A 25,616-nucleotide genomic window follows, 5' to 3' on the forward strand; every position below is an offset into this window, starting at 1 on the left:
TTTATACACACACACACACGCACACACACTCTCTCTCTCTTACACACAGCCAACACACACACACTCTCTCAAACACACTTCCTCTCTAAATCACACACACTCTCAGACACAAACACACACAGAGATAGAGAGACACACATACTCTCAAACACTTTCTCTCGCACACAAACATGCACACTCATTTACACACAAACACACTTTCTCTCACACACAGCACACACACACACTTTCTCACACACTCACATACTCTCAAACACACTTTCTCTCTCTCTCTCTCTCTCTCTCTCTCACACACACACACACACACACACTTTTTATCTCGCTTACTATCTCACACACTAAAACACACACACACACACACAAATGATTTTTCAGATGGGAAATATTGTAAACACATAAAGAAATGTGATTTAGTGAGAGAAATGTGATTGGGCATCTTACCCAGTTTTGCCATGTTTACCATACCAGTTTTCACCCCACAAAAAGGAAGAAAAAACTGAGATTATTAATACCCAAATATGCCAGTACCTTCACAATATGAAAGATTCTGAAGCTGTTCCCCCAATCTCAAGAAGATCCCTACATTAATCTAGCATGGTTTTACAGTAGGTGATGTTTACTGTAGGTATTTTGAACTAAGGTTACCATAGTAACTGCAATGTCTTAATGTTGCTCAAATTGAGGATTTCAGGAAGATCAATGGCGTTTTTCCACGTCCCTCCACTAGATGGCAGAAACACACTGCTTTACCAGCTCGAGAATAAACTAAAGGAATAACATGACCAACTGATTAATGATTTATGATCTGTGTAAAAATCATGCAAAAGTCCCCTGAGGATCATAACGCAAATACAGCAGCAATAATGACATGATATCATAATATATCATGCATATTTCACAGATGAATCTCTATTGTGATTGGAGCATCAACGTGTGCCATAAAGTAGCCTTTAATGAATATGCTAAATACAGGTTTTACTTGTACATTCTGAAATCTTGAAAGACTGTAAAATGTGATCTATATTGAGTCCTCTGAGTTTCTCTGCGGTGTATTTTGCGAGCAGATTGTCTTATATTTTGGTTCTGGAGGTTTAAACATTAACATTAATGAAGACAGACAGCATGAGTTAGTCATTCATAACATGCAGGTGTGTGTGTGTGTGTGTGTGTGTGTGTGTGTGTGTGCTTCACCCACACACACTCATCCTCACAAACATCTCTGTCATCTTGATACTATAAAGAAAGAAGATTGACATTTAAGAGTGTTTTGGAACGGCACAATGTGATTAAAGGAATAAATGATAGTCACGCAACACAAAACCAGCCCAGAAATAAAGTTTGAACGCAACAGCTCGAATCAGAATCGCTTCAGTTCACACACTCGACATCTCTGCCTCGGTGGGTTTGGGTGACCGTCAGTGAATCCACATGCTGGAAAACTAATCTCTCTCTCTCTCTCTCTCTCTCTCTCTCTCTCTCTCTCTCTCTCTCTCTCTCTCTCTCTCTCTCTCTCTCTCTCACACACACACACACACACACACATACACACACGTCAAAATCAAGGTCAGTGAGAGACTGATTCTGCCTCAGCATCAGTCTATAGGCCCAGCCTGAGTCAAGTCATGTCCTCTTTATGTATACAGTGCTTTATACAACATAGATTAATAATAATAAATAATAATTTGTTCAATTTATACAGCGCTTTTCAAGGCACTCAAAGCGCTTTACAGAGAAGGGGGGAATCTCCTCAGCCACCACCAATGTGCAGCACCACCTGGATGATGCGACGGCAGCCATATTGCGCCAGAACGCTCACCACACACCAGCTGATTGGTGGAGAGGAGACAGAGTGATGAAGCCAATCAGGAGAGGGGGATGATTAGGAGGCCATGATGGACAGAGGCCAATGGGCAAATTTGGCCAGGATGCCGGGGTTACACCATTACTCTTTATCGAAGGACATCCTGGGATTTTTAATGACCACAGAGAGTCGGGACCTCGGTTTAACGTCTCAACGATGCTTATTGACAGTACAGTGTCCCCATCACTATACTGGGGCGTTAGGACCCACACAGACCACAGGGTGAGCGCCCCCTGCTGGCCTCACTAACACCTCTACCAGCAGCTCCTGGTTTTCCCAGTTGGTCTCCCATCCAGGTACTGACCAGGCTCAGCCCTGCTTAGCTTCAGTGGGAAACCAGTCTTGGGCTACAGGGTGATATGGCTGCTGGTATAATATGCAGATCGTTTCATATCAGCTTTACAGCGTAGGCCCATAATTACTGCCGTAATAACGGCCCATTTCAAATGTGTATGTGCTTTTCTTCTTTTGAGCGGTGATGAAATATATTGCTCTTGTAAATACTTGCCAGCATTTCAGTGATTAAAGTCAAGATCTTAAAAATGCATCCAAATAACAGCGAAGTGCAACCGTACGGTGCTCTGCAGGGGTCAAAAAGGATATAAACAGTGAATTTTGAAGTGATATAACTCTAAATTAAAACAGGAGGTATGTCGGCTGGGGATTTTTACACGGGTGGGAGAAAAACACTGACATTTAATGAAATCACAGACTAGCCCCTGTTAATGATGAAAATACCTTACACCATATGAAAAACAATTACTGCCTGAATAGAGCTTTTCAGATGAAAAACACGATGCATTAAAAGCATCTTTAATTATTTAGAAAGATGTAGCTATAATATTTCTGTCCTTTTAAAGTCTGATCATGCTTTATTTTCACACATCATCCACAAACAATAAGACATTAGGAAGTTAAAAGATGATCGAAAAACGACAGCACACACAGAATAATCATCCGAGGTTTATTTTCATTTAACGGACTAATCCACATACAGTGAAAAACCTAAAGCAAACGGTCAGGTTTCTGTTTTTCAGTTAACAGTACAACAGCTAGCAGGTTTCCATGTTCATCAAACAATAAGACTGAGGGGTAAATCAGCCTGAAATCATCATTCACTCACCCGCATCCCAGACAGCATCAGTGTGGGCCCAGATCCGGATCTACACTGGGAAAAAAATATGGAAAAATATGGCACAATGAACTGTATAAATATGAAGTTTTTTTTTGAAGGTATATGTTTTTTTTTATAGGTCTTTTACCTGTATTTTGAATTACACATTGCATTAGTTTTTTTTAAAGGGTTAACGGAAATTTCCGTAAAATTACTGGATAATGTACTGGCAGAAAATTACCAGTACACACTGTAAAAATAACTTTCTGCCAGAACATGTTGTTGGTTGAACTTAAAAAAGTAAGTAACTTGGTTGCCTTATAATTTTGAGTTTATTGAGTTGATACAATGAAGGAAATTGGTTTAATAAATAGAAACTCAAAATATTATTGCGTCTGAACCGGATAAAAAATTTGATAAATCATGAAAATAGCACAATTTGACATCTGTTTTACTGCGTCTGCACAAATAAAACACGCACAACCCAATATGCTTACAACATCTTTTAATAATATTTGAGAAAAGGTTGTCGATTCTCAAAAATGTTCATTGTATTAAGTCACATTTTTTATTTCAATGAACTCAAGATGTTAAGGCAACCAGGTAACTAGTATTTTATTTTTTTTATTTTACAGTGTAAAAAAACAAAATGGAAAATGCCTTCATACAGTACATTGTGCCCTAATTTTACTGAGTTTTTTTACAGTGTATCTCTGTCACTGTCTGGGATGGCACTCGAACCTGAGTGTGAGTAAATGAGGCCAAAACGGGTGAAAAAGTCCTCTAAACTCCTTCAGGAAGGATTACGACACATCTCCAGGAAATATTCTACTCTATTCACAGTCACACTCCTAGATTTCAAACGCCTCTTGAGAAATAATCTCTTGTTGCAAATCAACTGACACTATAAACCAGCATGCAGTCATTCTCATGTTTTCCAGAGAAGTAAACGTGACTTCAAAGGTGTTAGCAGATCATTTTGCTAAAGTTATCGTTATTATTAATTATTTACAAGAATGCATGAATTCTTGTTATGCTCTGAGAGTCGCTGTATCAGCATCAAAGCTACTGGCTTTGAAAAGCTTCATCACGGAATGGAGCAAAACACGCGTTTTGATTTTCTATACATGCGATTAGAATATCACACCGATGTCTGTTAGCGGCGGGTTGAGCACGATTCACGACGGAGGATTCGGCTCCGCTCCGTTCGGCTCATGAGTGTGTCTCAATCTGAATCTGAACTGGTCTGGATGCTGAATTGGGAATTTTCTGAATAACAATACCAAAGAAATTGAATACAGCCATAGCTGAACACAAGCTCTAAAACATAAATATTTACACTCTAAAAAATGCTGGGTTGTTTCAACGCATGTTTGGGTCAAATATGGACAAACACAACTGTTGGGTAATATTTTTTTAATTTATTAACATTTGGTAAAATTTTGGTTTGTTCATATTTGACCCAAACATGAGTTGAAACGACCCAGATTTTTTTTTTGTGTATACATAATTATTTCTGACTTATTATAATTATTCATTTCCTGACATAGATTTTTCCTCAGCTTAGTTTATCTTAACTGAATATTGCTGAGTTAAAAACAACCTAAGTTTGTTTGAAAACGGACTAACTTATTTCAGTCGGTGGGTTGTTTTGACCCAGCTGTTGGGTTAAATGTTTGCCCAAACTGTAGTTTTATTTAACTCAACTATTGTTTAAAAATTACTATATTGCTAGCCCAATATGTTGGGAATGTTTATTAAATGAACATTTACTAAGAAGTTTAATGAATAATATTTCAACAATTATTACATTGCTTATTAATAAATGTTCACTTTTGTTTATTATTGTTGCCTTTAGTAATTATGTCTCTGATGTTCAATTTCCAACCTATTTTGGGATCTAAGCCAGACATATAGCAATTTTAAACAATAGTCAGGTTGAATTAAACTGCCCAGGATGTTGTGCAAACATTTAACCCAACCACTGGGTCAAAACAATCCAATCACTGGGTCTGTCAATTTTCCACTCAACTTGGGTTGTTTTTAACCCAGCAATTTTTAGAGTGCAAGTTAATTAAAACTCATCTAAACAGATCTTATTTCTGTTAACCAGCAACAAAAACTGTTGACCATTCAACTTAAAGATAAATACTACAATCAAAATATGAATCTAATATTAAATAATAATACACTATATTGCCAAAATCATTGGGACGCCCCTCCATATCACTGAGTTCAGGTGTTCAGTCACTTCATGGCCACAGGTGTGTAAATCAAGCTCTAGGCCTGCAGACGCTTCTACACACATTAGTGAAAGAATGGGTCGCTCTCAGGAGCTCAGTGAACTCAAGCGTGGGGTCGTGATAGGCTGACACCTGTGCAATAAGTCCATTCCTGACATTTCCTCACTACTAAATATTCCACGCTCAACTGATAGTGGGATTATAACAAAGTGGAAGCCATTGGGAACAACAACAACTCAGCCACGAAGTGTTAGACCACGTAAAATCACAGAGCGGGGTCAGCGCATGCTGAGGGTCACAGTGCGCAGAAGTCGCCAACTTTCTGACCTCCAAACTTCTGTGGCCTTCAGATGAGCTCAAGAACAGCGGAGAGAGCTTCATGGAATGGGTTTCCATGGCCGAGCAGCTCATCCAAGCCTTACATCACCAAGAGCAATGCAAAGCGTGGGATGCAGTGGAGTAAAGCAGCCGCCACTGGACTCTAGAGCAGTGAGACGTGTTCTCTGAGCGACCAATCACGCTTCAGTCTGAAAATCCCATGGACGAGTCTGGGTTTGGCGGTTGCCAGGAGAACGGGACTTGCCTGACTCCATTGTACCAAGTGTAAAGTGTGGTGGAGGGGGGATTATGGTATGGTGTTGTTTTTCAGGGGCTAGGCTTGGCCCCTTAGTTCCAGTTAAAGGAACGCTTAATGCTTCGGCATAGCAAGACATTTTGGACAATTTCATGTTCCAACAGTTTGTGGACGGCCCCTTCCTGTCCCAGCATGACTGCGCTCCAGTGCACAAAGCGTCGCCCCATAAAGACATGGATGAGAAGTTTGGCGTGGAGGAAAAGATGTCCCAAATCTTTTGGCAATATAGTGTATATTACGTAAATTCTATGAAATTGAGTATCCTACAACTGTGGTCCATAAAAACAAAGTTAGCTTATTAAATATAATTAAATATATTATTTAAAATACTTTAGCATTTATATTAATATGATTTTAAATATATTTGATTCAATTTTAATTCTGCTTTCTTAAATATAAATCAAATAAATAAACCTATTAAAACATTTTGTTAATTGAAATAACCCTAAAATAAATTATAAATATTAGCAAAAAAATTAGAAATGTTGCCTTGGCAATAAACTGAAATAAATTTGAAAATTATAAACTGGAAATAATAAAAAACTAAATAAAAATAATGAACATCCAACTACAATATATTAAAAAAAATCACATACTAAAAGTTAAATTGAAATGAACAATACAAAATAATATAACTATAATAAAAACTAAACACTATTTCTGCATCCAGTTTCCAACATCAATTTAAATTCAGGAGTTAAACTTGAATGTAAAAGCATCTGAATCCACTTCTGAATGATGCACAACCCTGTTTGTTTTCTGTCAACTATCAGACAGACATTATCTATAAAATGCAACAGAAAAGGTGTCTGTGTCTGTGTGTGTGTGTGTGTGTGTGTGTGTGTGTGTGTGTGTGTGTGTCTGCACGTGTGTGTGTGTGTGTGCATCACACGTATAGATGATTCATCTGATTTTTTTTTTTAGAGCTAGTCATTAATTCAAAGACACAACAGGGTCATTTTTCAGACGGCGGTTCAGGGTTTTCTGGTTGCTGTTAGTTGTTTGTCATGATCCACCAAGACGCTGTGAGGAACAAACAGGAGATATTAGACAGATGAAGCATCATAACTCCTCATTAAAGACCAATAACTCCAGATGCGTTCAGAAACGGCTTTAAATAGCCAAACTGATAAATGACGTGAAGCACACACACACACTCTCACCTGGCATGAGCATCGTGGAGACGATCTCCGGGTCTTCCAGCATGTCTATGACGCAGCGCTGGAACATCTTACTGGCGTCAGACTGCAAATAACTGCAGAGAGGACAATCTCATCAGATCATATAATGAACAACATCCTCCAGAAGATCACGGCCGGCTGCTTCAGCGCTCAGGAGACTAAACTGAGCTGTGAGTTATGAGAGTCTGACGTCTCTCTTATGCTCATGAACATCATTTCTGCAGTCCTAGATGCCACTACGGGTGCAAAAGTGACACATTTCAGCTTTAAATAAGCAAATACATTTTCCTTGTGCATATGATAATCAGTATTTGTCAAATAATACTGATTATCACATTGATAATAATCATAAATGTTTGTTGAGCATCAAATCCTCATCTGAGAATGATTAGTGAAGGATCAGTGACACTGAAGACTGGAGTAATGATGATAAATTCAGCTTTGATCACAGGAATAAATTACACTTTACTATAGATTCACATAGAAAACCGCTGATTTGAATCATAATAATATATCACAATTTTACTGTATTTTTATCAAATAAATGAAGCCTTGGTGTGCATAAAACATTAAACAATTTTACCAACCACAAACTTTTGAATGCTAGTGTAAATAGATGCAACAAACCTAAATATTCAATATGTTTGGATTTATTAAAAAACTGTATCATTTTACTTCATGCATCTATTAAAGCAGGCGAGAGCACACACTTCCTCCATGGGAGAGATAATTACATTGTTAGTATTATTTACTGTAAGTTATAATTTATTTCTGAAATGATATTCTTAAATTAGATCAGTATCTTTAAGGAGAAGATGAGGCGTATGTACTTCAGTTCACAATGCTCATGTGAAGCATCACAAATGAGATTAGGTTACATGAGCCGTCACGTGTAAATCTTCTCCATCAGCGTGATTGTTTGTGAAATTTGTGTTACTACGAGAGGTCTGCTAATTTGAAACAACTCGCTACCCTCAACAATCTGGCTGGAAAACAGAGGTACACACACACACACACACACACACACACACACACACACACACACACACACACACACACACACACACACACACACGATTGCTCACACGGATGCATGCACGCACACCCACAGATTTCTAAATAAAGAAATACTATCTTTTGCTCCCCAAGGCTGCATTTGTTTGACCAAAAATACAGTAAATACAGCAAAATTGGGAAATATTCCTCCAGTGTAAATCATCAGTTCTCCATGTGAATATATAGTAAAGTGTGATTTATTCCTGTGATCAAAGCTGAATTTATCATCATTACTCCAGTCTTCAGTGTCACTGATCCTTTACTGATCATTCTCATATGAGGATTTGGTGCTCAGGAAATATTTGTGATTGTTGAGATTTGAGAAGCACCCAGAAACTAAACAGAGCGTTACTGAAAGACTGGGAAGAGAGGAGCCGCAACAATAGAGAATATGAGGAAATAATCAACATTCAAGCAGGAAAACCTGCTCTAGTAGAGCCCAAAAAACAACATCAGGGCATAACATGGCCCCTTTAATTGGGAACATTAGCAAAACTTTCTTAGAACATATTTTTGTCTGCTGGTTAATAAATGTTTAGTGTGTGACTGTTGTGGACGGAAGAGAATCGTGGCGATCATGTTCCCTGACAGATGTAAAGCCCAGCAGGAGCCGAACAAACCCTCAGACTCGGGCGTGCTTGTCTTGTGTTCGCAAAAATACACTCCATTAGGATTTAATTTACAAAGACCTTTGAACTGACTCTCTAAATCATTATGCTGCTCAACACACACACACACACACGCACACGCACACGCACACGCACACACACACACACACACACACACACACACACACACACACACACACACACCTCATCCAGGAAATGCGGTCCTGCCAGAACTCATAGATGATGTAGCAGCTCTTCTCCGGAAGCTTCTGGACAGACACACTGAGAGAGAGAGAGAGAGAGAGAGAGAGAGAGAGAGAGAGAGAGAGAGAGAGAGAGAGAGAGAGAGAGAGAGAGAGAGAGAGAGAGAGAGAGAGAGAGAGAGAGAGAGAGAGAGAGAGAGAGAGAGAGAGAGAGAGAGAGAGAGAGAGAGAGAGAGAGAGAGAGAGAGATTTTTCATCCCATTATTTGATACATCAGGCTTTACAGTGTTCATACAGTATCTTGATTATAGTAATAATGATAGCGTGTGATTTTCTCACTGTAGGTTGTCGTTCTGGTTGGCGGTGGTGTCGGCGTAGCTCTTCAGAGCCTTCTGGAACTCCTCGAGATCATTCTCCATCACGCTCATCTGTCTCTGCACCAGCAGAATGTTCTAGAGAAGGAAAGGCCGCCATCAAACATGACGAACGGGAAAAAGAGAGCTAATGCCAGCTTCTGGTCTCATGCAGAGCAAGTGAGCGTTTCTGCTGAACATCTGCGTATGATTCATTCACCCTCGTGTCCTTGTGTACAATATAATACTTTATAATACATTAAAAATGCTGACACTGTCTCTCGTGAAAAAGAAGTGTTCTTAACTCTAATGAATGTGCATGTTTTTGCAGATAATATAATATTAATGAAATAAAAGACCATCGAAGTGTACTTAAAGTAAGTTTCTTAACACATTTTAAAAAGTGAACTTTGTTAAAATAATATCAACATTAAAGGGGGGGGGGGACACTCAGTTTCAGTCAATCTCATGTCAATCTTGAGTACCTGTAGAGTAGTATTGCATCCTTCATATCTCCGAAAAGTCTTTAGTTTTATTATATTTATAAAAGAAATATAGCCTGTACCGAGTCTTTCCGGAAAAAAACGAGCGCCTGGAGGCGTATCGTGTGGGCGGAGCTAAAGAATGAGGAGCGCACAAAGCGGTGACATCCTCAAGCGTGGAGAAGCCCAACGCTATCGATCTCAGCTAATAGATATGATCCAGAATCAGATCCGGAGGCTGAAATAAACTGAACAGGCGAAACAGCAGCAGCAGGACGTCCGTCTCTGTGGTATGGACTGTATTTAGTGGCCTGTCAACATTTGTGTGTTTACTCGCAGTTTATGAGGACATGATTCGGTTTATGGACTATTGTATGGGACTAAACCTTAGCAGTAGCAAGCAAAACGGTTTCGCACGTCAGACTAGTGTAACGTTATACAGAGAACAACAATGGAGTAACCGTTAGCGCATTTGATGACGAAGCACGCGATCGTGTCGTTTACTGATGTTTACTCACACGACGATAGCCGACAGCACAGACATCTGAAGCAGTTTAACTCACCGGCTGCTTCCAAAGCAGGACCGAACCTTTATCGCTGGGACCGCTCCGTCAGAAACACACTTCTTTGGTATGATTTGGTGAAGTCCTGACAGCAGTGACCGTGGAGATCCACTTTGAGACGCGACTGAAGCGATGTTGTGAAGCTTCCCGTCATTTCTGCGTTCAAATCGGTTCAAATGCAGCGCTGCCTTCCCAGAATGCTGTGCTGAAGCGTTGAAGTCGTTCGACGTCACCCATAGGAATAAAGTGGAGCGCGGCGTGTCATAAGTGTTCACGGACAACTGGATCTGCAGCTGAGCGAGTGTTTACGGGCGTGCGTTTCCTCTCTCGCTCTAGTCACGCGGGCGCGCACCCTACCGAGAGAAGAGCCCGTACGGCCCATACAAGGACCTTCCGATCTATTAACGTCAAGCCGACCCATACTCGAAAAAAACTCTCCGAAACTTGTGAGAAACCGGAAGGAGTATTTTTGACACAGAAATACTCCATCAAACGTCCAACATTAGTTTTTGAAACTTTGTCTATGTTTAGGATGGGAATCCAAGTCTTTAACAGTTTAAAAAGCTCAGTATGCATGAAACAGCATTCCCCCCCCCCCCCCAAGTTTAAGTACATTTAAAATCCTGATGAAGTAATCTTTAGCATGCTTTACAGAAGTACACATATTTTAATGTGTGCTGACTAACACTGACTAACTGTGGCGTGTTATTAGTCTATAACACGCCACAATACATTTTAAATGTACTAAATTGCAACTTCATCACAAATGTGTTATATAGTATATTTAATTAAATGGATATTTCAATAGAAATTACATTAATTATATTTTACCGTAAGTGCTTGTCAGTACATTCAGCAGTACACTTTATTTCAAAGACAATAGATGTAAATATGAAATTAAATATAAATATGTACTTAAAACTAACTTTTCAGCTAATTGCATTTAATATATAAATGCAAACTATAACACATTTGAATTTAATCTCAATTAACATGCAAATTAAGTGTCTAAAAAGTTAGCAGTATATTGTCCATAGTAAGTACATACTCTTTTTTTGATAATGTTCACTGATATTGAAGCAGCGAATCATTCTTAATCGCAATTGAATCGTTCAGACTGATTCTGAGAAACGAATCAACTCCTTGATTTGACTCAAAAGAACAAATAATTTTGAATCGCTACTTTATTACATACTTTGCCTGTTCACTTATTGGATTCATCCATCACTGATTTTCAACAAACAAATTGTATTCTTCATCATTATGTTCTTACAATCTGACCGCCATTTAATTTTTATTTATGACGGAGGATCTTGGAGCTTAAACACATAAAATATGGACTGGACTTCTGAAGCGGTGGATGAGATCACTCACTGATTTGTACGTGCTGGCCAGTGTATCTTCTTTCAGTGGCTCCAACTTTGGACTCTAGAAATGAAAAGCAAATCAAAGCAGGTTTATAAGACATGCTAAGTCAATATAAATGCTCAAAGATTATTGTGTGTGTATTTCGATGGCTTCACCTGACACTCTAGCTTGTCGATGAGCTGCTGCAGTCTGTTGATCTGAGAGCACCAGTGCTCGTCTGTATCTACGGTAACGCCTGAGACGCAACACACACCAACACTCAGTACACAACTCCACTCATCAGCAGCAGAGTTATTATTAAAGACATTTTGTGCAAATAAGACATCTAAAATACACCTTATAATCAGTCATATCAGTTTGACTGCACTGACACTATTGGGTCAGAACAAACTTAGCTGGATAATGACACTATTGTCTTTAGTATATTATAACCCATTCAAAATGTATACTATTGGCTTTTAAAAGCTGCGTTTGTGAGAAAGTCTAAGTGTGTGTGTGTGTGTGTGTGTGTGTGTACTTGTTTATATTGCATTGTCGGGACCAAATGTCCTCACAATGCAAATATGGATTTATAAACATTTATGGAGTATGGATTTATACAAATTTATAAATATACTAAATAATGTTTTTTTTGAAAATGTAAAAATGCAGAATGTTTCCTGTGATGGGTAGGTTTAGGGGCAGTGTGTGTGTGTGTGTGTGTGTGTCTGTGTGTGTGTGTGTGTGTGGTGTGTGTGTGTGTGTGTGTGTCTGAGTTTGAGTGTGTGTGTGTGTGAGTGTGTGTGAGTGTATGAGCGAGTGTATGTTTGTTTTTGGTAGTGAGTGTGTGTTTGCGAGTGTATGTGTAAGTTTACATGTGTGTGTGTATGTGAGTGTATGTGAGAGAGAGTGAGTGAGTTTATGAATGCGTGTGTTTGAGTGTATGAGTGAGTGTGTGTGTGTTTGTTTGTGTGATGTGTGTTTGTGTGTGAGAGTGAGTGTGCGACCTTATTAATGTCTGTGTGTGTGTGTGTATGTGTGAGTGAGTGTGTGTTTGTTTGTTTGTGATAGTTTGTGTGAGCGAGTGTATGTGTAAGTTTACATGTGTGTGTGTGTGTATGTGAGTGTATGTGAGAGAGAGTGAGTGAGTTTATGAATGCGTGTGTGTGAGTGTATGAGTGAGTGTGTGTATGTTTGTTTGTGTGATGTGTGTTTGTGTGTGAGAGTGAGTGTGCGACCTTATTAATGTCTGTGTGTGTGTGTGTGTATGTGTGAGTGAGTGTGTGTTTGTTTGTGATAGTTTGTGTGAGCGAGTGTATGTGTAAGTTTACATGTGTGTGTGTGTGTATGTGAGTGTATGTGAGAGAGAGTGAGTGAGTTTATGAATGCGTGTGTGTGAGTGTATGAGTGAGTGTGTGTATGTTTGTTTGTGTGATGTCTGTTTGTGTGTGAGAGTGAGTGTGCGACCTTATTAATGTCTGTGTGTGTGTGTGTGTATGTGTGAGTGAGTGTGTGTTTGTTTGTGATAGTTTGTGTGAGCGAGTGTATGTGTAAGTTTACATGTGTGTGTGTGTGTATGTGAGTGTATGTGAGAGAGAGTGAGTGAGTTTATGAATGCGTGTGTGTGAGTGTATGAGTGAGTGTGTGTATGTTTGTTTGTGTGATGTCTGTTTGTGTGTGAGAGTGAGTGTGCGACCTTATTAATGTCTGTGTGTGTGTGTCTTTATGAGTGTGTGTGAGTGTTTAAGTGAATGTGTTTTTGTTTGTGAGTGTGAGTGAGTGTGTGTGAGCAAGTATATGTGCAAGTTTACGTGTGTGTGTGTGTGTGTGTGTGTGTAAGTGTATGAGAGTGTATGAGTGAGTATGTGTTTGTGATAGTGTGTGTAAGTGAGTGTATGTGTGAGTGTGTGTTTGTTTGTGATAGTGTGTGTGAGCGAGTGTATGTGTGTGTGCGTGTGTCTTTATGAGTGTGTGTGAATGTATAAGTGAATGTGTTTTTGTTTGTGATAGTGTGAGTGAGTGTGTGTGAGCAAGTGTATGTGCACGTTTACGTGTGTGTGTGTGTAAGTGTGTGAGAGTGAGTATGTGTTTGTTTGTGATAGTGTGTGTGAGTGAGTGTATGTGTGAGTGAGTGTGTGTGTTTGAGAGAGAGAGTGTGTGTGCATGTGTGTGAGTGTATGAGAGTGTGTGTGTTACCGGTAGTGAGGATGCCCGAGTATGGATCAGTAGGCGACAGACACATGTTCTTCTGCACTCGGCGGCCACATCTTCTGTTGTTCTTCTGTATGATAAGATGCTCCGGCACTTTAACTTCAACCCTACAGATAAAAAGAGCACGAGAATCTCCTGCATCATAGGAAGGGATGAATATTGTTGTGCTTAGAATGCATCTTGTTTTTCAGTAATAATAGTGCTCAAAACTAGATGCAATCAGCATCTATGAATCTATGAATATCCAGCAGAAGACAGTGAGACCAGCTGAGCGGATGGCAGATTTGACAAAGCATAACTGCAAGAAAACAGCATCTGTGTGTCTGCATTCACTGCCAATAGTTGATGAGCACAAGCGACTAACATTGAATGTGAATATTTGTCAATGTCGTAACCCTGCTGACGTCACACACATGTTCACATGAGTCAGAAGTCTCTCTTAAGGCTGTGGTTGACCCACTTATGCTATTCATATATAGTCATATAACAGCCCACAGACTCAAAAACGTGTGGATATTTCTGAACGAGCTGCGTTTCAGATGAAGCTCATCTGCATATGTATTGTGAAAATCTCTTGTGCATTCATGAGATAAACTGCATCAAACACACTTACAAAATGTATTACTCTTATTATTTAAACATAAAAAAAACATCTCTACAAAAAAATTATATAACTTAAGAATATTGCATACCTTTAGACTAGCTTTACTATTTATTCACGAGACTGGATGAAATGCCTGATATAGTGCAGTTACATCGTTACATGTACAAGTGACTGCATTACTGAATGTTGAATTAATACTCTAATTCATTCATTCAGTCAACAACACTGAAACATTTGGTAACAAGTTTTCTTTATGAGTGAACAAGTCTTTATGAGAGAGTCATTGAATCATTCACTCAACCAATTCTTTCAATGACTGAATTATTCCGAAATGGATCAAGTCTTCATGAGATTGCTGCATCCCAATTCGCCTACTTATACTACGTCCTAAAAGTATGTCCTCTTTTTGTGAAGAAAAAGTACATACTTTTGTGTGTGTAGCAGAAAAGTCTGCAAGCTTTGGGACACTACTTCGTCATCTTTAACCGACTCTGTCACTTAGTTACGTGCATCCCGTCACCGTTTACCTGCCGTGTCAATCATCGTCAGATTCGTCACAGTTCAAATCCTCCACATTCAGATTAATCTCCTACCGTATCGGAGAGAAATGTAGCCGCTCCTTGATCTGCCATTCGTGTGTCTTTAATGCAGAGACTCTCCTCGTGTTTGCAGTTTAAATATAATGATGCATTTAAAACTTAATGGCCACACGTGTCATTACAAAAGTTCACAATGCTGCCGCAGGTGAAATATAATGTGGATAGCACTGAATAAATATATTTTCGTCAGGTTAAATACTGATAGTTGCTCACTCAAACCCCTTTATCTAAACTTCTCTACTTAACCGTCGTACTCGCACATCCGTCATGTTTGTAGTTTTTTAACGCTTTTTATCCACATTTGTAGTTCTAATCGAATCCTCGTCCAACTCGCAATGGGTTGTGGGTAATATCAGCCGTTAGAGTGCGCATCGATCCGGACTTCAAATTCGGACCGGAATAGTACACCATCCGGGAATCTTTGGAATACTCTTTTACTACAATTTGGGACATACTAATTCTATTTTCGAGTACTATTCAGTATGGATAGTATGCGGATTGGGACGCAGGGATTGAATCGTTCACTCAACCAGTTCTTTCAACAACGATTGAATTATTCAGAAATAAAACAAGTCTTTATGAGTGAGTCACTGAAACATTCACTCAACCAATTCTTTCAACAATAATTCAATTATTCAGAAATTATTCACCAAAATAGATATAACTTGTAATATTATGTCTAAAATGTAAGTATTACAGTTTTTCTCCATTGATTTGGCTCATTTCTTGAAACAGAAATTACATTCAAAAAATTCTAAGATCATTTGGCAACAGTTCAGCACAACACTATGGTTCACTTGGAAAAGCTAATATCTCTCCCAAAACTGTTCACTCTTGCTTCAAAACTAAATTCCTTTCCCAAAGAGTCGGTGCCACGAAAATGGCAAAGATCCTTCTCAATTGCTTTGGCTCACTTCTTGAAACAGACCAGACGTTCTCCGCACTCTTGGTGCAAAATAACATGAATGGTACGGCACAACACCATGATTTATCTGCAAAAGCTCTTACCTCTCCCAAAACAGTTCACTCATGTGTCAAAATGAAATTTCCTTCTCATTTAAACAGTCAGTGCCCCCAAAATGCTTCGTCCCTTTGGCATTGTGTAAGCACTGCAAGTCAAAATGTTTTGATGTGTTGTCACTATGGCAGAGGACCATTAAAATATCCCTCATGTCCTCCTTTCAGTCTTAGCCCAGTTCTTCATTGACAATGGGTACTGTACTGTTTTTTGTCAAGCTAACAGAATACAATTGTGTATAAGACTAAAAAGAAATACGATTTTAAGGGTAAGAGTAGCCTCCAAGGTTTGACATCACACATTGCACTCATACTCATAAAGTAACTTCCATAAATCAGAGTAAAAAGAAAATGTATACAGCAAAATATACTGTGTAAACACACCAACAAAAAACGATGAAGATTATATGCGGCCTAAAGCTGGAGTTTCACAACAGTTCCTCACCCTCATGGCCATCCACACGCTGCCGTCATCTGACTGTAATAAATTTATCAAATGTTCCAAGGGATTCATATGGTTTTCATGGTATTATGTTCTTGACTAATTTTGACAATTGAACTGACTATTGTGGATGGGATGACTTATACAATAATCATTTGCAAATATGTATTGAGACACTGAGACTGTACTTAGACATTTGCAGTTTGATGAAATTAATGAGAAATTGAGAACAATTGCCAAGTGGCTTGGAGGTTTGTCCATGTTGTTTTGAGAATGTAATTTCCGTTTCAAGACATGAGCCAAACCAATGGAGAAAAAACTGTAATATTAACTTCTTGTTTGAACTGTAGTATTCAAGCAATATTATACTCACATTTGTGCTGTAGTTTTAATAGTATTTAACTTTTTTAAACTTGTAAATAGCCATATATATATAGGCATAGTATTATGAAAACCATCCTAATTTTGTGTTGGTCTTCCTTTTGCTGACAAAACAGCCCTGACCTGTCAAAACATGGACTCCATTAGACCCCTGAAGGTGTGCTGGCACCAAGCAGTTCCTTTAAATGCTGTAAGTGTTGAGGTGGGCCCTCCATTAATTGGACTTGTTCAGCACATCCCACAGATGCTCGACTGGATTGAGATCTGGGGAATTTGAAGGCCAAAGTCAACGCCTCAAACTCGTTGTGCTCCTCAAACCATTCCTGAACCATTTGTGCTTTGTGGCAGGAGCATTATCCTGCTGGAAGAGCCACAGCCACTGCTTATATAGGTGGTTCGTGTCAAAGTAACATCCAAATGGATGTAGGACCTAAGGTTTCCCAGCAGAACATTGGCCAAAGCATCACACTGCCTCCGCCGGCTCGCCTTCTTCCCATAGTGCATCCTGGGGCCATGTGTTCCCCAGGTAAGCCACACACACACACACACGGCCATCCACATGATGTAAAAGAAAACGTGATTCCTCAGACCAGGCCACCTTCTTCCATTGCTCCGTGGTCCAGTTCTGATGCTCACGTGCCACTGTTGGTGCTTTCGGCGGGGTCAGGGGTCAGCATGGGCACCCTGACTGGTCAGCGGCTATGCCGCCCCATACGCAACAAACTGAGATGCTCTGTGTATTCTGACAGCTTTCTATCAGAATCAGCATTAACTTCTGGAGCAGTTTGAGCTCCAGTAGCTCGTCTGTTTGATCGGACCACACGGGCCAGCCTTCGCTCCCCACATGCATCAATGAGCCTTGGCCGCCCATGACCCTGTGGCCGGTTCTCCACTGTTCCTTCCTTTGAGCACTTTTGATAGATACTGACCACTGCAAACCGGGAACAGCCCACAAGAGCTGCAGTTTTGGAGATGCTCTGACCCAGTCGTCTAGCCATCACAATTTGGCCCTTGTCAAACTCGCTCAAATCCTTACGTTTGCCCATTTTTCCTGCTTCTAACACATCAACTTTGAGGACAGAATGTTCACTTGCTGCCTAATATATCCCACCCACTAACAGGAGCCGTGATGAAGAGATCATCTGTGTTATTCACTTCACCTGTTATGCCTGATCGATGTGTCGTGTGTTTGTAAAAATGACACAATGAATGAGTGAATAAAGGGTCTGAAGTTTAGCTTAGCAAGAACAAAAATCAGAAGAAACATCTGTCACCATTATTGACTGAAGCTATAACACCCAGAAATGATTCTGATGTTCACCAGGACTGCGATAAACTCCGCTCTCATTGTGTTTATGGGTACCCGCTGAACTGAGCAGGCAGTCATGTTATGAAATCGTCCTAATGGGGCTTTTCTGTTTGACAAATGGGAATTACAGTCAGGGAGAAATACAGCAGAAATATTATTTCACATATTGAATGATTAGTAGCAAACAAAAACATATGCAAACATTTTCCCGTTGTTCCGTCGCATTGAAGTGCTCCTATGAGAATACCGGCATGTTTCGGTGACAGCTGCTTTGTGAGGAAGAAAATACCCCACGGATAAATAAGACAAATGTGCTTCATCATGAAGAATACATTACAACTAGTTCTACTGCACTCTGTTTCTCTGTTCTCCGTGTTTCTCCCTCTCTCGCTGGTCTCGTAGATATGAAATGCTGAGACAGGTGAATGTCACTCAGCGAGCAGAGACACGCAGGATAATAAAAACAAAAGATCTTCGCTCATTCTGTGCTCACAGAACCATATTCATATCAATAATATTTTTGGGTGTATGTATATATATGAACCCTTTTAGGTTCATACGATGCCACAGCTCTTATGATGTTCTTCTAAAACATCATAGAAATGTAAAAAAGGAAATATTTTTAATTAATCATTATTTAAATTGGATTTTAATTGGGGTGGAAAATAGAATACAGAACTAAAAACTGAAAGTAGAATTACTGTATATTGAAATTACGGTTGGATGGATGGATGGATGGATGGATGGATGGATGGATGGATGGATGGATGGATGGATGGATGGATGGTAGGATGGATGGATGGATGGATGGATGGATGGATGGATGGATGGATGGATGGATGGAAACAACATAGCGGCAAACATATGACCCAGTCCCGCAAACCCCATCCTGGCTGGCGAGGATGTCCAATTTGACTTTAACAACTATGTGCGCCAACTTGAATATCCGGAATGGAACAAGTTTGAGATCTATGAGAGACACTTCAAAAAGTCATTGGACACCAAACCACTCCAAGAAAGAACTTATGCTGCCTTCACGTGCTATCGGAAGTTTCCCACTTCCCACTTCAGAAGTCCTGATTACGAGCTGGTTGTGTTCAGGTGCTTTGTTGTCGGAAAAAAATGGAGGACGCCAGTTTCATACTTTTGTGCGCCTTTGGAAAATGTTATTATAACCATTTCAGTCATTTCCCGGTCCCAGAAAATCATACAATCACTGGCAAACACAGCAGCACAACACGAAAGCATATCGTTTATAATCACATTCACAAAAAAGGCATAACGTAGACAAGATAAGGCTGCTTAAAGACTAAAATGGCAATAGTTTTCAGCTATACATGATCCTATTGTATAGCTACTTTTACCACACTATCTATTCTAGATAGTCAGCTTGCTTATTCTGGAACGATGGTCAATTAGATGCGATTTTCGATGTGTTTAAAATACACAATATGCTTCAAATGATTATTAATTTATGTAAATATGTACTACTTTAACGACAAGACAATGAAATTGTTGTGGGAAAAAAGCGAATAAAACACCTGCCACTGCAGAAATTCGTCTCCCATCCGCCATCTTTAACGGTTACGCCACACCTATCTCAGGAACTTAGGTATCAAAATTATTTCTGAACTTCCCAGTGGTACATTGGGAAGTTTGGAGACATTCAGACATCATGAATTCCTACAGTGGTCTAAGCTGGAGGTGAAGCACACCAAATGTGCAGCATTCTACGAGCGGCGAAGCGGTGGAAACCGCTGGTACAAATCTAAATCTGACAAACTCCCCTCCTTCACAATAATGGGACAGCCCATCAGAGTCTACTCTCGTCATGAAACATACACCTACCTTGGCTATAAAGTCAACATTGCAGATGAGTGGGGTGAACAGGTGCAGGAGTTATCCTGTGCCTTTAAGGCCAGGCTCGCTCTGATCGACTCCTCACCCTCACCTGTAGTCATAAAACTGGAAGCCATTAGAGAAGTGTGGCTCTTTTCTCTTTGCAAAAATTCATATTCCACAAAATGTCCTACGGGACAAGAATACTAAAACATTTGAGGCCGTCAGAAAATGGCTGGGACTGAATTCTCATTCCACCAGAGACTTAATTTTCCTCACACTAAAGGAAGGGGGTCTGGGGGTCCCAAATGTGGAATGGACCTATTCCCCTATAAGACTAGCACACCTCATCAGCATGCTCAACAGCGATGATGCTGCAGTCAGAGAGCTAGCCAGAGCGTCCCTCTTATTGGATCTTAGGAAGAGAAAGGTCCCTTTGGCCACAGGTAACCAGGACAGCCTCCTAGGCTTTAGGAGGAAAGGCAATGGCAAACTGGACACACACACTGCAGGTTTCAGAGTTCGCTCAAACTGGCCAGACCTGAACGATCTGTGAAACAGACTGGAAGTTACATTACAGTCAGGGATGTAGTGGAGGCTAAACGGACCTAAATGCCGTTTACGCACCTCCCAAAATTCGGAAATAGCGTTTCCAAAGTGCGTTTATCCACATCTAAATAGCCTACAGTTCCTAGGCCATTTTAAATTAAGCTTATGTTGTTTAAGTTTCATATTGTTCATTTTCATTGGTTGTTTGTACAGTTAGACGAAGTCTTTCATATTGCGCTTCAACAGTCAGTGAGAGTAGTGGGAAGTTCGGATCATTTTACTGACTCGGATCTTTGAGTCTCGTTCAGCAAAATGAACCAATCTTTTCTCTTTCTGTCTCTATGGGACTGACAGGAAGAACAAAAGACTCGGATCTCACCTGTCGATTCAGAATCAGAACGATCAGAGATGTTGCGTAATGAACGAATCTCTCTCTGAGACAACTCAGTAGTCCAGAGTCATATTAAAGATTCGTTCAAAATGAACAAATCATTCATGAACCACACGCAACCAAGATTCAAAAATGGAAATCCGGCAATTTTCAAAATGACATAATTATCAATTTGTAGTACATTTAATCAGCTTGTGACAATCACTTTTCAAGTGGACTAAGAGGCACTCTGGACATTGTTGGGATATTAATTAATCACAGGCAGCTGGTTTAATGTAGAGCATGTCGAAACCCTGTAAAAAAAAGCTGTAATGATGCAGTGTATTTTGTGTTCAAATGGAAAATGTTTGGTTTTATTGTTTTTTTAGTTTAGCAAAATCGACTGTTAATGTCCTGAGCCATTAGGCTATACACTTGTGGAAACTACAGTCCAACTTATATAGTCTTTCTTCTGTTAATTACAGAAACTGAGTTTTCTTTAAATTAAAATATGTGCCACCAAATTCATCCTTCTGTCGTTAATCTGCACCCGCCTCATTAGCAATTGGCAAAAACTGTAATCGACAACTATTTTGATAATCGATTAGTCGGCTTGAGTAATTTTTTAAGACAAAAGTAAAATTCTTTGATTCCAGCTTGTTTAATGTGAATATGTTCTAGTGTGTTCTCTCATATGTGCTCATATTAGCCACCTCGTAAAATTAGTACGAATTGCCGTGAGATTGGGCTGCATACACCGGTAGGCAGTGGCACACCTTACCGTGACCACGATGCGGTCACCCAGGATTTATAGTTTACCCACCTCTTTTTTTACCACTACACCTCTGATTACAGTGGACTGAAAGCGACTCTCACACGACTCCTGAAGTGTCTGATGCAGTGGACACAGACACATCTATTACTGTGGAGGTCACAGTCTGTCATAAGGAGACACAACACACACTGCAGAGCACAACAGCAAAAAGATCCTTACTGAACATCAAACAGATGGACACAAAAGAGCACTGGACTGGAATAAGAATGCAGGGAAAGTTGGCATGTCTTTGACTTTGCTGACCACTCTTCCTCTCACTCAATGTACAGAAATGCTGCAATAGGGGAGGATATTCTCTGCTTCACTGTTAAGGACAGACTACAGGTGCTGCCAACCAGAGACAATCTAGCATTATGGTACCCTCAAAATCACCAGCCACACTGTATAATGCATTCTGACTCTGATCACCTTGAATCAGTTGGTCATATTGTGAATGGATGTAATGTGTACAAGGGATTATACACAGCACGCCATGACCGTATTGTTCTGTTCAGGACATTTTTCCAAAAAATATGCCTATGTATAAACATTCAGGAGTAATACCAGACTGGTTCAACAGCTCTGATGTTGTGTTGGTGGATATAGATAGAAAGGAGTTGTTAGTCCTTGAAGTAGGTTGTGTTTATGATTTGTATATGGACATAGCCTTTTTGGAAAAAATGACTAAATACCAACAACTAAGGTCAGTGACCTAGGCTATGCATGTAAGTTTGAGGTTTTGATATTTGGCAGCCTGGGACATGTGCATAAACCGTTAGTGGACTAAAGCCCTATTCGAACGGGATTAGATTAACATGGGGGTAAAGTCATTTTACCTCAGGACGTCTGTAATATTAATGGCCAATTCGCACGGGATAAGACATCTCAGTAAAACTAGCAGAAGTGGGAGGAGTAACTCGCTTTACGCACCTTTCTTGACGTCATGTGCGTATGACGTTACCGTTATCACGTGAGCAAACACACAACCTGAGCGCCAGTCTGAACTCCGTCTCCAATATGTGTGTTTTAATAAACAGTTAGGTCCAGTCTAATGATTCTGATTGGAATATGTTGGTAACAGACACTTTCCTAGAACTAAAATATGTTGTGCCTCTAATAAGTGCTTTTGATCTTCTTTTAGCTTTAAATGATATGCGGAAAATACTGGACATTTTCCACAGATTTGTCCCACCACCTACAACGCAACCGAATGCTTCAAGCGCCTCCAAGGTCGCAAAATGCGCTTTTTTTAACTTTTAAACAGGAAATGACGGAATTTTACCATAGATTTTTCCAGCAGGTCTATTTGAACGGGATTATTATTACCCAAGGTCATTTTTCCAGACCTTTTTACTAGGGGTGTGCATTGGCACTGCCTTCACGATTCGATTCGATTACGATTCACCAGGTAACGATTCGATTCAATTCGATTCTACGATGCATTGTGATGCATCAAAATTCTACTGCACACAAAGCAAATTTTTCATCAGTCATGAGGCAATACAAGCAGATATTAAACAACAGGTTGTATTGGCTGCTATGTGTCTCCTGTATCTTTGACATAAAAGTTATTACATAAAATAAAATGTAATTAAATAAAATTAAATAAAATGCAATTAGCCCTTAAATGCATGACTGTTTCACCAAACATTCTTACATATTCAGGTCGTTCGCGACCCAGATCTATATTTAACATGGATAGACCTCTACCTGTCGTGATAATATACAAAACTCCTGATTTTAGAGTAACAGCTACAGAAGAATAAAATAAAACCTATTTCGTTACCTTTTGGAGCTTGGAAGGGTTCAGTTTGAGCAGATGTTTAATACCATCATTATCTGTCCTCGTCAGAGCTCGTTTACCAGTATATTCAGCATCTGCCTCATATTCGCCATCTCCAGCATATTCTCCAAACTCATTTTCAATATCTTCAAAATCAATATTTTGATCACTGACAGCTTCTTGACCACATCCATCATCAAGAGACAGTGACACTAATATTTGATTGTGTTTAGTACTTGCTCTCTGCAGTAAATCACTGAGCCATTTCAAGTTTTGCAGATTATAATTATTGTTTCGTTTTCTGTCAGAGGTAACTATGAGTGAAATGTCACTTCATCATTGGGTATCAGACATTGCCACCTTGTGGAATAAAGGTGAATTGCTCCGTATTTCGTCATTATAGATTAATTTATTATTGTGCAAAAAATATATACGTACAATCCTACACACCTCGGGTCGTTAGCGCGTTTTTAATAACCCGTCTATCGCCGTCATCTCCCTCCGCCTCAGCCATCTTCCTTGTTGTTGTTGTTATTCTCTCGGAACCGGAAGTATTTGAAACTTCACAACTTTATCGTCCGCCAGAAAATAAACAGTGACATAATCGATTATTGAATCGTTCATGCCCCGCATCGCGATGCATCGCCGAATCGATTATTGTTGACACCCCTACTTTTTACAGAAGGTAAAAGTCTCTGTAATCTTTACTGACATTGTCCGTAATGAATACCGAGATGGCACATTCGGACAGGACTAAAATCACTGAGAACCTCTGGTAATAATTACTTTACCCCCACGCCCCCATGTTAAACTAATCCAGTCCGAATAGGGCTTAAGACTGGCAGGGCTACCAAAAGGACAGTCTAAACAGCTGGCCAAATTCTGCTCTATATCAGCTGTAATAGGCAGCCTTGCTGTGTGTGTGTGTGTGTGTGTGTGTGTGTGTGTGTGTGTGTGTGTGTGTGTGTGTGTGTGTGTGTGTGTGTGTTTGTGTGATAGGCAGCCTTGCTGTGTGGCGTAAGCAATGTTTTACAAAGGTCAATGTCAAAGGTGTGCTACCTCTGAGAATATTTGAATCCTTTCTGTAAGAAATTTGATTGGTGGATTCAAATAAAGAAATTAAAATGTGTGTGTGTGTGAGACTCACGGAGAGGTGCTACTTTGCGCCTCCACGGCCTCCATAGCGCACTGCAGAGACATCTGGAGCGACAGCAGCTGGCTGGACGTCTCCCTCAACATGAAACGGGTCACAAACTGCCCCAGCACCGATGATCCCTGGTAGTCCTGCAGAGGAAAACGCTCGCTGCATTATTTCACACTCACCGTCTGCTTTACCTGCTGCATTAGTCATTGAGGTAAATGTCATCTACGGCCTTCAGTGTTTAAAATCCTGCTTCATCAATGCAGAAAATATCACGACTGATGATTAAGATGGAGGACACCAACCACTGAGTTTAATGTGCATCCAGGAAACATCCTGACAAGTAACGACCGATCTGAACACAAAATTAAGGCCCACTTTATCCTTCGCTAACAGAGATCGGCTGTGTGTCGGACACAATTACTGCCCTGGAGGAAAGATCAGTGCCGGCAGACGGAGATGTGGATCATTTCTGAGAGTTTGTCCTCCTGAAAAATATCTGTCTCTGCATCAACAAAATATTAAAGCTATTGTCATCTGCAAAGTAAGTATTAAATATGGTGCAGGCCAAGAAATTAGATGTGGTGTTATTGTCAATTTAGCATTATTCGTATGATAATATAGCTTTTATTAATATTTGGAATTTCATTAAATTGTTTTGTAATTTTGATATGTGCAATTGTCATTATATATATTTTTAAATATTACAATTTAGGTACATTTTAGTTTTTTTAATTATAATTATTGTATTTTTTTTACAGTTTAGTTTTAGTTTTTTATATTTATTTCCTGTTAGTCATTTTAGCACTAAACTAGGGCTGTCAAATGATTAATCACATCCAATATAAAAGTTAGTGTTCATATATTAAAGAAATATTTATATTATATATAAAATATAATTTATATTATATA

The 25,616-nt window shown here is 39.6% G+C and overlaps 1 protein-coding gene and 1 pseudogene across 1 annotated transcript in view; both read right to left on the reverse strand.

The window, feature by feature from the left end:
* Positions 1-2,116: 2,116 nt before the first annotated feature.
* On the reverse strand, positions 2,117-2,232 carry LOC137094665 (5S ribosomal RNA; annotated as a pseudogene).
* A 579-nt stretch (positions 2,233-2,811) lies between these two features.
* Positions 2,812-25,616, reverse strand: part of necab3 (N-terminal EF-hand calcium binding protein 3) — a 59,905-nt gene continuing 37,100 nt past the window's right edge. Inside the window, exons 6-13 of the mRNA XM_067458751.1 lie at positions 24,711-24,847; positions 13,842-13,963; positions 11,822-11,901; positions 11,673-11,726; positions 9,240-9,352; positions 8,902-8,979; positions 7,016-7,107; positions 2,812-6,875 (exon numbers count right to left, since the gene is read on the reverse strand). Of these exons, the coding sequence (XP_067314852.1) occupies positions 6,847-6,875; positions 7,016-7,107; positions 8,902-8,979; positions 9,240-9,352; positions 11,673-11,726; positions 11,822-11,901; positions 13,842-13,963; positions 24,711-24,847 (705 nt within the window). The 3' untranslated portion in view covers positions 2,812-6,846. The remainder of the gene's footprint in view (positions 6,876-7,015; positions 7,108-8,901; positions 8,980-9,239; positions 9,353-11,672; positions 11,727-11,821; positions 11,902-13,841; positions 13,964-24,710; positions 24,848-25,616) is intronic.

The sequence above is a fragment of the Pseudorasbora parva genome, chromosome 12 (assembly GCF_024679245.1).
Source record: "Pseudorasbora parva isolate DD20220531a chromosome 12, ASM2467924v1, whole genome shotgun sequence".
Taxonomy (NCBI): domain Eukaryota; kingdom Metazoa; phylum Chordata; class Actinopteri; order Cypriniformes; family Gobionidae; genus Pseudorasbora; species Pseudorasbora parva.